The sequence below is a fragment of the Scomber japonicus genome, chromosome 6 (genome assembly GCF_027409825.1).
Source record: "Scomber japonicus isolate fScoJap1 chromosome 6, fScoJap1.pri, whole genome shotgun sequence".
Lineage (NCBI taxonomy): Eukaryota > Metazoa > Chordata > Actinopteri > Scombriformes > Scombridae > Scomber > Scomber japonicus.
This window is the reverse complement of record NC_070583.1, coordinates 90202-101817: the sequence shown is the minus strand read 5'-3', so window position 1 is coordinate 101817 and position 11616 is coordinate 90202. Positions and strand designations below refer to the sequence as shown.

Below are 11616 nucleotides of genomic sequence, written 5' to 3'. Positions count from 1 at the left end.
TTTTTCTTAACTAACAAAAACTTTTAATTTTTTCTCGACAGCATACTTCTGCCGACGTCTCCCAACGGAAAACCGGGTCAGCACCTGGATTGCTAAGCAGGGATGGAAGAAAAACCTCCCCATCACTATATCATAACCAATATCATAAAGGAGTGGAAGCCCTCAGGATGTGTGGACATGGTCATGGATTCCAGACACATCCAGAAACTGACCCGTTCTCAGAAGTGGAGAGGACTACTGGTGACCGACGTCGAAGGGAAGGGCAAGGGTGTCGTTGCCACCCGCAGATTTCAGACCGGTGAGGTGGTCTGTGATTACCATGGGAGGGTGATCACAGCCAAAGAGGGCCATCACATACACAGGAATACCAGTGAGGAGGAGACTGGATATATGTTCTTTTATACGAATCAAAAAGGGCAGCCCATGTGCATCGATGCACATTCAGCTTTTTGTGAGTGCCACCCCGAAAAGCAGACTGTTGGCAGGTTTATCAACCACTCAAAAGCAAAAGCCAACCTAAGGCCCAGGTTCTATGCTGTGGACACAGATGGGGAGGAAAAAGAAGTCATTCTTTTCCTCGCAACCAGGAACATTGAGGTCAATGAGGAACTAATGTTTAATTACGGCGTGGGCAAAGTCTTTTCGGGGAGAGGGCTCTTAGACATTCTGCAGCCATCCACCTGGCCTGCATTTTCAAGGCCTGTATTCAAGTCTACAAGGACATTGTTAGACTTTGCTCTTTTTATTTGTAAACTGCACTGCACTGGTGTAAATATAATAAATCTCTGTACAGAAAATAATAAAGTGGAAGTGCTTAAATCTGTGCTTTATCTGTCTCTGTGTGTATGGTCTTGTATGAAACACAGGTTGTATCCCCCAACCCCACCCCACTCTCACACTCTTTGTCCCTATATGGTCAGCTGTCTGTGTGTTTCCAATACAGATGCAAATTTCCTCCATACCCCACAGGCTGCTTCAGGGGAGCATTCACAATTATCATGTTTGTATAAGCCAAAATCAGAGGTGGAAGAAGTACTCAGATGCTGTACTGACTCTGAGTATACTGCTGTGGAGAAGAAAACAGTAAGTAAGTAAAAAGTAAGTAAGAAAGTATAATCACATTTCTCCAAATACACATTTATCTATGATCGCTGTAATAGTTGTTACAGTGGAGGTTTAGGTAATTGATAATGATATAAGTAATTGGTATTATTTAAACCATACTTTTCACTAAGATGTTCTTACTTGAGTATTTAACACTAATTTTCTCACTTTCATGTTCTGTGTGGTTTCAGGAGACACAGAGGGGGGGGAACTCAGGAATGTGTCCTTTTTTAGTTTACGGTTACCGTTGTTTGTGTGATTCTTCTCTGAGGAGAAGGAGTCTCTTTGATAAATTATGACGTCCGAAGGGGACACCACGTCTGTTTTTCGTTACTTTATGTAGTTCTGTTCACCCTTGGTTGCCCGTTGGGAGACTGGATGGCTTACAAGCTTCTCATGAGACCCCTCATAAGACCAGAGTCTCTGGGTTTGGGGTGAGAAAGGCCATTTTCCATGCCTCGGGTTAACCTTATGACCGGAAGAATGGGAAGGGGGGACAAACTGGCTCATTCTTACAAAGTGATTTATCACTTAACAGTCCCTCTGTGATTAGCTCAAAGCCTTCCATATGGACCGATTCTGTCCCATGGAATGGTAAGGGATCTTTGTTTGTCCAAGAGAAGGACCCTATTTGTCTCTATCGGACCTGGTTCAATTTCCTCATCTGAGGGTCAAAGGTGACTCTGACCAGAGGATGTTCTGAGCAGTACTGATGTCGTATTCACTACAACTGTCGGATTTGACATTATTCTTTCCGCACCTGACCGAGACGCTTTTACTAACCTAACCACTCCCTTCTTTGTGCCTAAACCTAACCCAAGTTCAACATGCAACTGCCACCGCCCATTTACGAGCTGCCAGACGGGTCCCAGTCGGCACCCTGTTTTGAGCTGTCTCCAGAGCCCCCATATGAGCCGGTCGCTGCCGCACCCTCTACGGAGATGACCCCTGCAATCCCGGCAGAGCTAGAATCCATGCACAGGTGGTGCTCCCACCTCCTGCCTTGTTCAAGCCAACGCCGCAGATAGGTCGCAGCAGGTGCCAAAATGAGTCTAATGTCACAGTGCATGTGAACACACACCTCAGGGAGCCGACTGACCTCAGGGAGCCTACTACCATGTGCTTTTCTTTGCCCCCCTCTCAGCAGTGTGGCATTGATTTCCGCTATCTGGTCATTTTCTTGCTTATCTACCTGGCTGTCAACTATATTTCACTCATTGTGTACTTAATTCTATGGTACACTAATTAACAATGTACTTTGTTTTAAAGCCTTGGCATTGTTTTACACTTAAATGTTTTCAATTAATGTTTATCTGTTGTTGTTACAATATTTAATAATACTAAATAAAAGTTTTTGTGTGAAATCTTGGTAAAAAAAAATAGGCGCTTGGTGTGGCTAAGTAACATGTTAAAGCGCTAGCATAATAGCTTGAAATCTGGAATCACAGATTCCAGATTCTCATCCGGAGATGGTTGGTCACATGGTCAGAGGTCAAAGATCGTGGCAGCCATATTTACTTCACCTCCACATGGTCCCTGTGACACAGGCTGTGTCCCAATTTGGTCCAAATTGCGAGGCTGCATCCTCGAAGTGCGCATTTCGAGGCCGATTACGTCACAACTCCGCGCGAAGGCTGTCCCAATTCGAAGACTCCTTCAAATGCAGCCTTGAAATGCGGCCTTCTTTTCCCTCTTTTTCGAGGATGCATCGCTACTATCCTTCGCGGCCTCCCAAATCCCAAGATCCTTTGCGCGGCGCTGTTCAGTGCCGCGAAAACACAACAATGACAACACCAACAGGTGAAGACTTTTCATTCAAGTGTAAGTATTGGTTTGTTTTATTTAATTATTTTGACTTATTACTACTTATACTTTTATACTTTTAGTAATTACTTATATTTTATTACTTGACTTATATCTTATGTATATATATATATTTATATATATATAAATGGACTAAGATGAACAAATTTAGATTTTAATAAAGAGCTACGTTTGGGATTATCACTATTATATGTTATACTTCTTTATTATCATTATTATTATACTTTTTTGCTATATTAGAACCCTTTTGTCTGTTGACATAGTAAAAAAAAACATATTTTACATTACATTTTGTTTTATTTTTATTTTAGGGAGCAAGGAGCAAACCAAGCTCCTGATTGAACAAAGAGGGGAAAATGACCATCTATTCACGGGGGCCAAAAACTCCGCCACGGCGGGATGGAGGTAAGGCTGATGTCCATTTTTGTACATCTTTGCATCCCTGTGTTGATGTGATCTTGTGTTTACCTTTTCTCTTGCTTCCCTCTGTGTTTAGAGCAATACTGGGAAAGACTGGGCTGGAGGGGAAGGTCCAGCCCTACCAGGCCAAAAAAAAATGGGACAATTTAAAAATATATATATAAAGTAGGTAGCCTACAGGTTTGGATTAGTTTTACTGTTACTAAATACTTTTGCTGAAAATTGCTGACATGATTGATTTCCACTGCCTTAGGATTGCAAATATCCAGGGACAGGGGAGGGGGCCAGCGGCAAGCCCACTGCTGGCACTTGGCCGTGGTTTGTCCTCATGGATGAGGTACTGGGGCAGAGGCCATCTATTGCCCCCCCTGTCCTCATTGCCTCCATCCGTGAGGACACACCAGGGCCAAGTGCCGCAGTGGGTGAGCAGGAGAGTGAAGAGGAGGAGGAGGAGGAGGAGGAGGAGGAGGACCAGCCAGGGCCCAGGAGGAGGAGGAGGACCAGCCAGGGCCCAGGAGGAAGAGGAGGAGGGAGGATGACCTCCTTGACCTCATAAAGGAGGACATGAGAAGGCAAAATGAGGCAGAGGAGAGGAGGGAGCAGGAGGGGAAAGACAGGATGGAGAGGCTCTTCTCTCTCCTGGAAAAATAAATATACATCTATATAGATGTGTTTAATTTGATTTTATTTATGAACTGTGTTTATTTATGATTTTTCTTTATTTTTTATTTGATTGTGAAGATTTTGATGTTTTATGTTGTTATTAAATAAAAAATATTGTTCATTGTTACACGACTATTCCATTTAGTATTTACAACTTCAGTACAATTTATAACAGGGTTGCATAAAGTGCTACTGTTCAGGAAGAACAAGGGATTAAATATTTTCTTTTATTATCAAGTGATGAAACATTTCACTATTTACAAAAAATACATCAGAAATAACTATTTACAGATTATTATTATTTTATTATTCTTTCTCTTGTGTGTTTTCCTTCTTTCTTTCTTGTGTGTTTTCCTTCTTTCTTTCTTTCTTTCTTTCTTTCTTTCTTGTGTGTTTTCCTTCTTTCTTCTCCTTTCCTTTATTCTTCTCCTTTCTTCTCTCTTATAATTTTGTCTGCTTTTTCACCGTCTTTTCGGTCGAGACGTCTTTCTCGTCTTATGGGCGGGAACAGCTGGTGACGCAACCAGGAAATGCCTCGAAGGCTAGACCGTCTCATTTAACAACGGTTGATGCGTCCTTCGGAGGTTCCTCAAGGCTGCATCCTTCGAAGGCCGCAAAGGCCGCGTCCTTCGAGGATGCAGCCTCGCAGTTGGGTCCAAATTGAGACACAGCCACAATGTAAGATGCTCTCTTAAAAGTAGGAAGTGGACACATTTTGTCAAAAGCTTTTGTGTGAAATCTTGCTTTTAAAAGGAGGTGTTTAGTGTGGCTAAGTAACTTGTTTTAAATTGAAAACTGCTTGTTTTTTAGTATTTTTGTTTTTTCATGTTTTTTAATATGAATAAAATAAATGAAATATTTCTAGTGCCGTACGCCGCGACGTTTCGACCTCCTTCGGTCTTTTTCAAGCGGAAGCACACTATAGAATTAAAGCAATGAGAGTCAATGTTAAGCGGAGAGATGTTTTCCCTTTCACAGCCAGCTCAGAAATGAGGGACAGCCGTGCTTCTCCTCTCTTTATACTGGTTTTGTTCACGAAATTCTGTCACAAATTTTTTCTATAATGAGGGACAGCCGTGCTTCTCCTCTCTTTGTACTGTTTTTCTGGCACGAAATTTTGTCACGAAATTTTTCTATAATGAGGGACAGCCGTGCTTCTCCTCTCTCTATACTGGTTTTCTTCACAAAATTTTCTGTCACGAATTTTTTCTATAATGAGGGTTATAGAAATAATGCCACAACATGGAAGCAGCAAGATTATTGATTATTAAAACACAACCTCTAAAAGACATTTTTGGGAAAATCCACTTCCACTTTTTGAGTCTCCCCTCCACTTTCTCTAAAACATTGTCCCAATTCTTCCCAACAGTATCAGGATCACCTAGGTAAACCCCCAGATACTCCAGGTAAGCCCACCAGGCAGTTTGACCCCCTTCAGCTCGCCTCCCACCCGCACCACTTTTTCCCCAATTAACTTTGGCTGAACACATTTCACCAAAACTCTGAACACTGTCAGTCAAAAAGTTTACATCGTTCTGATTTTTAATAGCAATAATCAAATCATCTGCATAAGCAGACAACTTAAAAACTGAGCTACAGTTTGGAACATTAAAATCAGAAAGACCCATTCTCAATTTGTGGAGGAGAGGCTCAATTGCCAGGGAGTACAGCATCCTTGAAAGTGGACAACCCTGCCTCACACCTCTCTTCACTTTAAAAGGAGCACTCAAACCACTGTTAATCTTTAAAACACTCTCAACGTCTCCATACAAGGCCTGAAGCTTAGCGATAAAACCTGAGCTGAACCCAAAACCCTCCAGCGTTTGCCAGAGATAGTCATGTTCAACTGTCAAATGCTTTTTCTTGGTCTAAAGAAACCAGACCCAGTTTTGTTCCCAATGAGCTTGAGAGGTTCAAAACATCACAAATTAAATGGACATTATCTGTGATGAGCCTGCCTGGAGCGCAGTAGGTCTGGTCTACATGAATTAACTGCTCCATCACTTTCCTCAGCCTATTCGCTAAGACCTTGGAGGAGTTTATAATCAGTACAGAGAAGGGCCACTGGTCGCCAGTTTTTTAGGTTGTGCAGATACCCTAACCCTAACCCTCCTTTTTTTGGAAGGAGGGTGAGTACTGCTCTCCTGCAACTCAGGGGCAACCGGCCCTTCAGCAGACTGTCCCTGGAAACATCCAGCAGGTCCTCACCAATCACTGACCAAAAGGCTTTATAAAAGTCAGCTGGCAGGCCGTCTATGCCTGGTGCTTTCCCAGGCCTCAGGCTCTGCAGCGCCTCCAACAGTTCCTCTGGAGCGATATCAGCCTCCAAACACGTGTTGGCCTCTGCTGACACCTGTGGCAGACCACTGAGGAAAGAGAGCAACTCATCTTGTTTCTCAGTGTACTCACATTTAAACAAATGTTGATAAAAGCCTTCTGCGTACCTGCGGATGTCTGCTGACTCCTGGAGGAGCTGCCCATCACCAGAGCGCAGACAGTGCATCAGCCTTCTCTGCCCATTTTTCCTCTCAAGCCCAAAGAAAAAGTGAGAAGGAGCATCCATCACAGCCACATTCTGAAACCTACTGCGTACCAGCAAGTCAGCTAACACACGCTTTTTAGCCTTGAAGACTTCAACATGTCTTCTCTCTCCTGTGGAGTCTGCTAACTCTTGCAACTCCACCATTTCTCTCTCCAGATCCCTGATAGACCTTACCAAGTTGCAGATGTTGAGAGTGTACTGCAAGCACAGAGATTTGATCTGACTCTTCTCTATATCCCACCATTGCTGCAGCAAAATAAAACTTGACTTTTTCAACCTAAAATCATTCCAAAAAACAGTAAAAGCTGTTCTAAAACCATTGTCAGACAGAAGTGTTGTGTTAAAATGCCAATATGCACTTCCACACCTGATATTGTTAATATAAATACAGCACTCAACTGAGAGAGATCTGAAAAGCCAACTGGTTTTATGTCACAACTTTTAAAAACACTTAAATGATGCTTAAAACAGTAAAATCCATCAAGTCTGGACATTGACAGAAGACCATCTCTAGCGTGGAGCCAGGTATACTGCCGGGTATTACTGTGAAAATGTCTCCACACATCACGTGTTTCTATTGATTTCTTTCTCTATTGAACTGTTTTTGTGAGGCAGCATGAGGTTCAGAGTGATTCCGATCTAAAGTGGGGTTTACAGTGCAGTTAAAATCACCCCAATCACTAAATACTCCTCCCTGCTACACCTCAGAATCACACCATCCAAGGTGTTAAAAAAATCAATCTCTCTGTGCCTGTTGTTGGAGCGTACACACTTAAAAAAAAACATTTTCACTCTTTCAAACTCTCACCTTAATTTTCAAAATATGAAATGCCAATATCCTCCACATCAACAGAGACTGGATTGAAATCTCTGGAACTCCAACTCCCCCACTGTTGCAGCTTTTATGACTAAAATACTACACAATTACTCAACGTTAATTTGAGTGACCATCGACTGGCGTAATGAGGAGTCATTTCCACCTACGTGAATAACAATCATTTCCTTTTTGTAAGGAAAGATTCAGACTTTCAGTGATTGATTCAAACAGGAACATGAATGGTTGAGTGTTGTTGTTGACTGACAGCTGGTTGTTTTGCTCCTCAGGGTTCAGGTCCTGGACAACGGCAACGTGGAAGAGGAATGTGATGAACGGACAGAGGCCAGCGTGAACGAAGGTAACATATAAAGATAATACATTACAGATTAAAGAGTTTACAGGATGTTAAAGATCAGATCAAAAATATTTCAGAGCCATTTTAGAATCCTGATATTAAACATCTCTAATATTTTATAGATTTCACCTTTAAGTCTCATTTATGTACCTATAGTAAAACCATAAAACAGTGAGTCTAACTCACGTCATTATCTTTCGCTAGTATTGATCTTAAAGATTTGTGTCCTGCAGAAATCAACGTTAATTTGAACGAAGTGGTGATGCTCAATTGTCTGAAACCTTCCAACCTGGCCACCCTCATCTGGACTTCACCTCAATTCAAAGTCCTGCCAAAGAAACTCTTCATCCAATCGGCTGAGGGCAGTCTGATCTTCCATGCCAGCACGACCAGCTTTGGGACCTACCGCTGTGAAGCAGTGGAAAGCGGGCACAAGCAAGTGGTCAAAAGCTATTATGTCCGACAGATTGGTTCTCCACATCCCAGAAGCCCCCCTCCGGAGGTCGACCATATGTCTGACATCAAAGAAGAGTCTGACGATGAGAGCATAATGACCGAGGAACCGATGACCTCTGTGATGACACCTGTAGGAGACCCAGAGGACAACCTGACACAGAACAAAGGCGCTGAATCCACTGTGACCAAAGACAAGGCCAAAACTAACAATGAAGAGCCTACAATTAAAAACACGTCTCATGGTGGTGGTTTGGACTCTACAAGAGATGTTCAGTACTGGAAGGAACCGCTCAACGCTCCAACAAAGAGCTACTACAGTGAGCTGGTTGTTGTTTCTCTCCTGCTGGCAGCCTGCATTTTGATCCTGATGCTTGCCGGGCTCCACGTGTGGCGCCAGAGGCAGAAAAACCCTAAACTGGAAGGTCTCAGCAGTCCAGAGGATGGAGGCAAGGTGAATAAATGTATGGAGACTGTTCCAGCTCTGAGCTGTGCAGAGGATGCTGGACCTGAGCTGAGGGTGTAGTAATGCGGTTTTAATGATGGACATCTTCAATTCAATATTTACTGGTTCAGCTAAAAAGAAACAAAGAGAGCTTGTGTCATGATATTTGAAGACACTGTCCAGAACAAACAGATCCAGGATGAGTTTAGTCGACTTTACCACAGACTGGAAATGAGAGGAAAGTCTGATTCAAAGTAAAACTCTAGCAGTTTGATATGGGAACTGATTGACAGCTCTATTTCACCAAGTTTAACATTACTGTTAGCACAGTTTAGTTAAAGTAGCTAATGTTAGCTCGTGGTTCAATAAGCTCCAAACATGGTGCTAACATTACGTACAGGAAATGGTTCATTACATCAGTACAACTAGATACTAAATCTTATGAACTTATTAATAGGCAAGGCAGCTTTATTTATAGAGCACATTTCATACCCAACTCACTGTGCTTTACATAAAAACAAAACATTTAACAGTAAGAATTGGAAACAAAGAACATGAAAACATACAATTTAAAAAAAGTAAAAATAAAAGCCAATAATAGAAAAAATTGGAAACATTAAAACATACAATTAAAAACAAGAAAACCCAAAATAAAAGCAAAGTACAGAAAAATAGAAGGAAAAAATAAATAAAAACTAGACTAAAATAGAGCATAAACAATGATTTGTATTAAAGTCATACGGTGCAAATGAGAGGTGGGTTAGGGTTAGGGTCCCCTCCTTCTTCTTAAGGTGGCCCCCAACCAAGAACTGATAAAATGTACAGTTAAATAGTGAACGCCGTAGCTGCAGGACATTTGTGTAAAACAAGAATTGCAGATACATTTTGAGCAGATTATTTCCTTTGTATACTTTGATGTGCATTTGCTGTGTTTTCCTTATATTTTCAGGTGTTTCTCTCTGTTTTATATTTTTAAATGTTCAGCTTCATACGTGAAAGACTTTTTTCTGACAGTCAGTATTTTGGCCTTTAGATTGAAGTTATTCTAAACTCGCACCACCACCTCAACTTCTTCCTGAAATGTAAAGTCAGTCATGTGAACCAAACCGGAGAGAGGGTTAGGGATGCAAACTGCACAGGCTGGTTACTGGTCTGAGTATTTTTAGCAGGTCACAGACCATTTCCTTTTCAACATTCAAAATTCAGACACCACAAACTGGGAGGCAGCGTGGACTGCAGCAGGTAACTGGTCCAAAAAAGAAATAGTACATTTTAATAGGATTAGGATTAGGTTTGTAGTAAGAAGCCCCTCCCCTCACTAGGCGGGGAGAGGTAAATGCACGGTCCTTCTCCTTATCCTGTCCTCCATACCAATTTCCTCGAGGGGGGTATTGGTGCCATCTCTTACAGTACACGTACGTCCACTCCCCGTCCGTGTCATAAACATGGTCTTCTCATGGTCACTTGGTCTTTAAAATGAAAATATGTCTCTTCAAAATAAACTTTTCTTCTTGTTGTAATTAAATAATGCCTTTCAAAAAAATTGAATTGTTTAAGTCAAATAAAACTTTTTTAAATAATTTTTTTTATAGTTTTTTTATTTACTTTTCTTTTTATTTAGTAATGAAATAAAATAATTCATGTTCTTAATGAAATCAACTTGTTTTTAAATTGTATTTTTTATAATGTGCTATACGCCACAACGTTTCAAACCGTCAATAGAAAGCAATGAGAGTCAATGTAAAGCTGAGAGATGTTGAGCCTTCATCAACCAGCTCAATAATGAGGGACAGCCGTGCTTCTCCTCTATTTATACTCTCCGGTGGAGCTAACCCTTTCGAAACAAAATAAAATTCAAATAACCAAAAAACAAGTGAGTTTTGTATTTATTTGTGTTAATATAATGTGGTCATAATACGATGTTCCACTATGAATGTAAATATGTGTCCTTATAATTTTAACCCTTTATTTGCCAAATAATACAATTTTAGTCCCAACTGTATTTCAGGTTAGGGTTACAGCAGGTTAGGGTTCGGGGGTTAGGGAAGACAAATTAGAGCATGGGCCTCCCTTTTCTTGGCCGGGCCGACCTAGCGCTGATTTAGGCCTCTGGGATATCTTGTGTCCAGGTTGCTGATACAGAGTCTTTCAATCCGGACTCTCTGGTTCGTAGTCCTGTTTGGGTGCTTTGGATGACCGAGGCTTTCACCGACGGCCATCCATGCTTCAAAAAATGGCTGACCAGAGGAGTGAGACCCTAACCCTAAACCTTTGGAGGAGAGTGTTAGACCCTAACCCTAACCCTTTGGAGCAGAGTGTTAGACCCTAAGCCTAACCCTTTGGAGGAGAGTGTTAGACCCTAACCCTAACCCTTTGGAGGAGAGTGTTAGACCCTAACCCTAACCCTTTGGAGCAGAGTGTTAGACCCTAACCCTAAACCTTTGGAGGAGAGTGTTAGACCCTAACCCTAACCCTTTGGAGGAGAGTGTTAGACCCTAACCCTTTGGAGCAGAGTGTTAGACCCTAACCCATATTGTGCACCACATTTTAAACAAGTGATTAAATAGACACAGTTTCTGGTGTGGGTGTTCCCCCAGGAAAGGGTTTTAAAGACATGTTTGTTGGTCCTGTTGTGAAGCCAAGTTAGTTGTTTGTAGAAATCCCCTTGACCTCTGGGTTTAGGGGTCACCAGAGGCCTGACCTTTGCTCTGACCAGATAACCTCTGGGTTTAGGGGTCACCAGAGGCCTTGACGTCCGGGTTTAGGGGTCACCAGAGGCCTTGACCTCTGGGTTTAGGGGTCACCAGAGGCCTGACCTTTGCTCTGACCAGATAATCCTGCAGATTCTTGTGTTTTCTGTATGCAGTGATTATTCTGTATTCTTTAAACTTGTCTGAGCTGCTGAGTAGCCTGGTGAAGTTCTCTTTAGTAGCTCTGACCAGTTGGGTTGCTGGTGGAGAGCATGTGGTCACCAAGGGGAGCACAGATGACAC

General features: G+C 42.0%; 1 protein-coding gene across 1 annotated transcript; it reads left to right on the top strand.

The window, feature by feature from the left end:
- The first annotated feature begins 7169 nt into the window (after positions 1–7169).
- Positions 7170–9109, top strand: LOC128360721 (uncharacterized). Its single transcript, XM_053321213.1, has 3 exons — positions 7170–7174; positions 7658–7728; positions 7959–9109. The coding sequence occupies exons 1-3, from the start codon at positions 7170–7172 to the stop codon at positions 8702–8704; spliced, it is 822 nt and encodes a 273-aa protein (XP_053177188.1). The 3' UTR covers positions 8705–9109.
- Positions 9110–11616: the final 2507 nt, after the last annotated feature.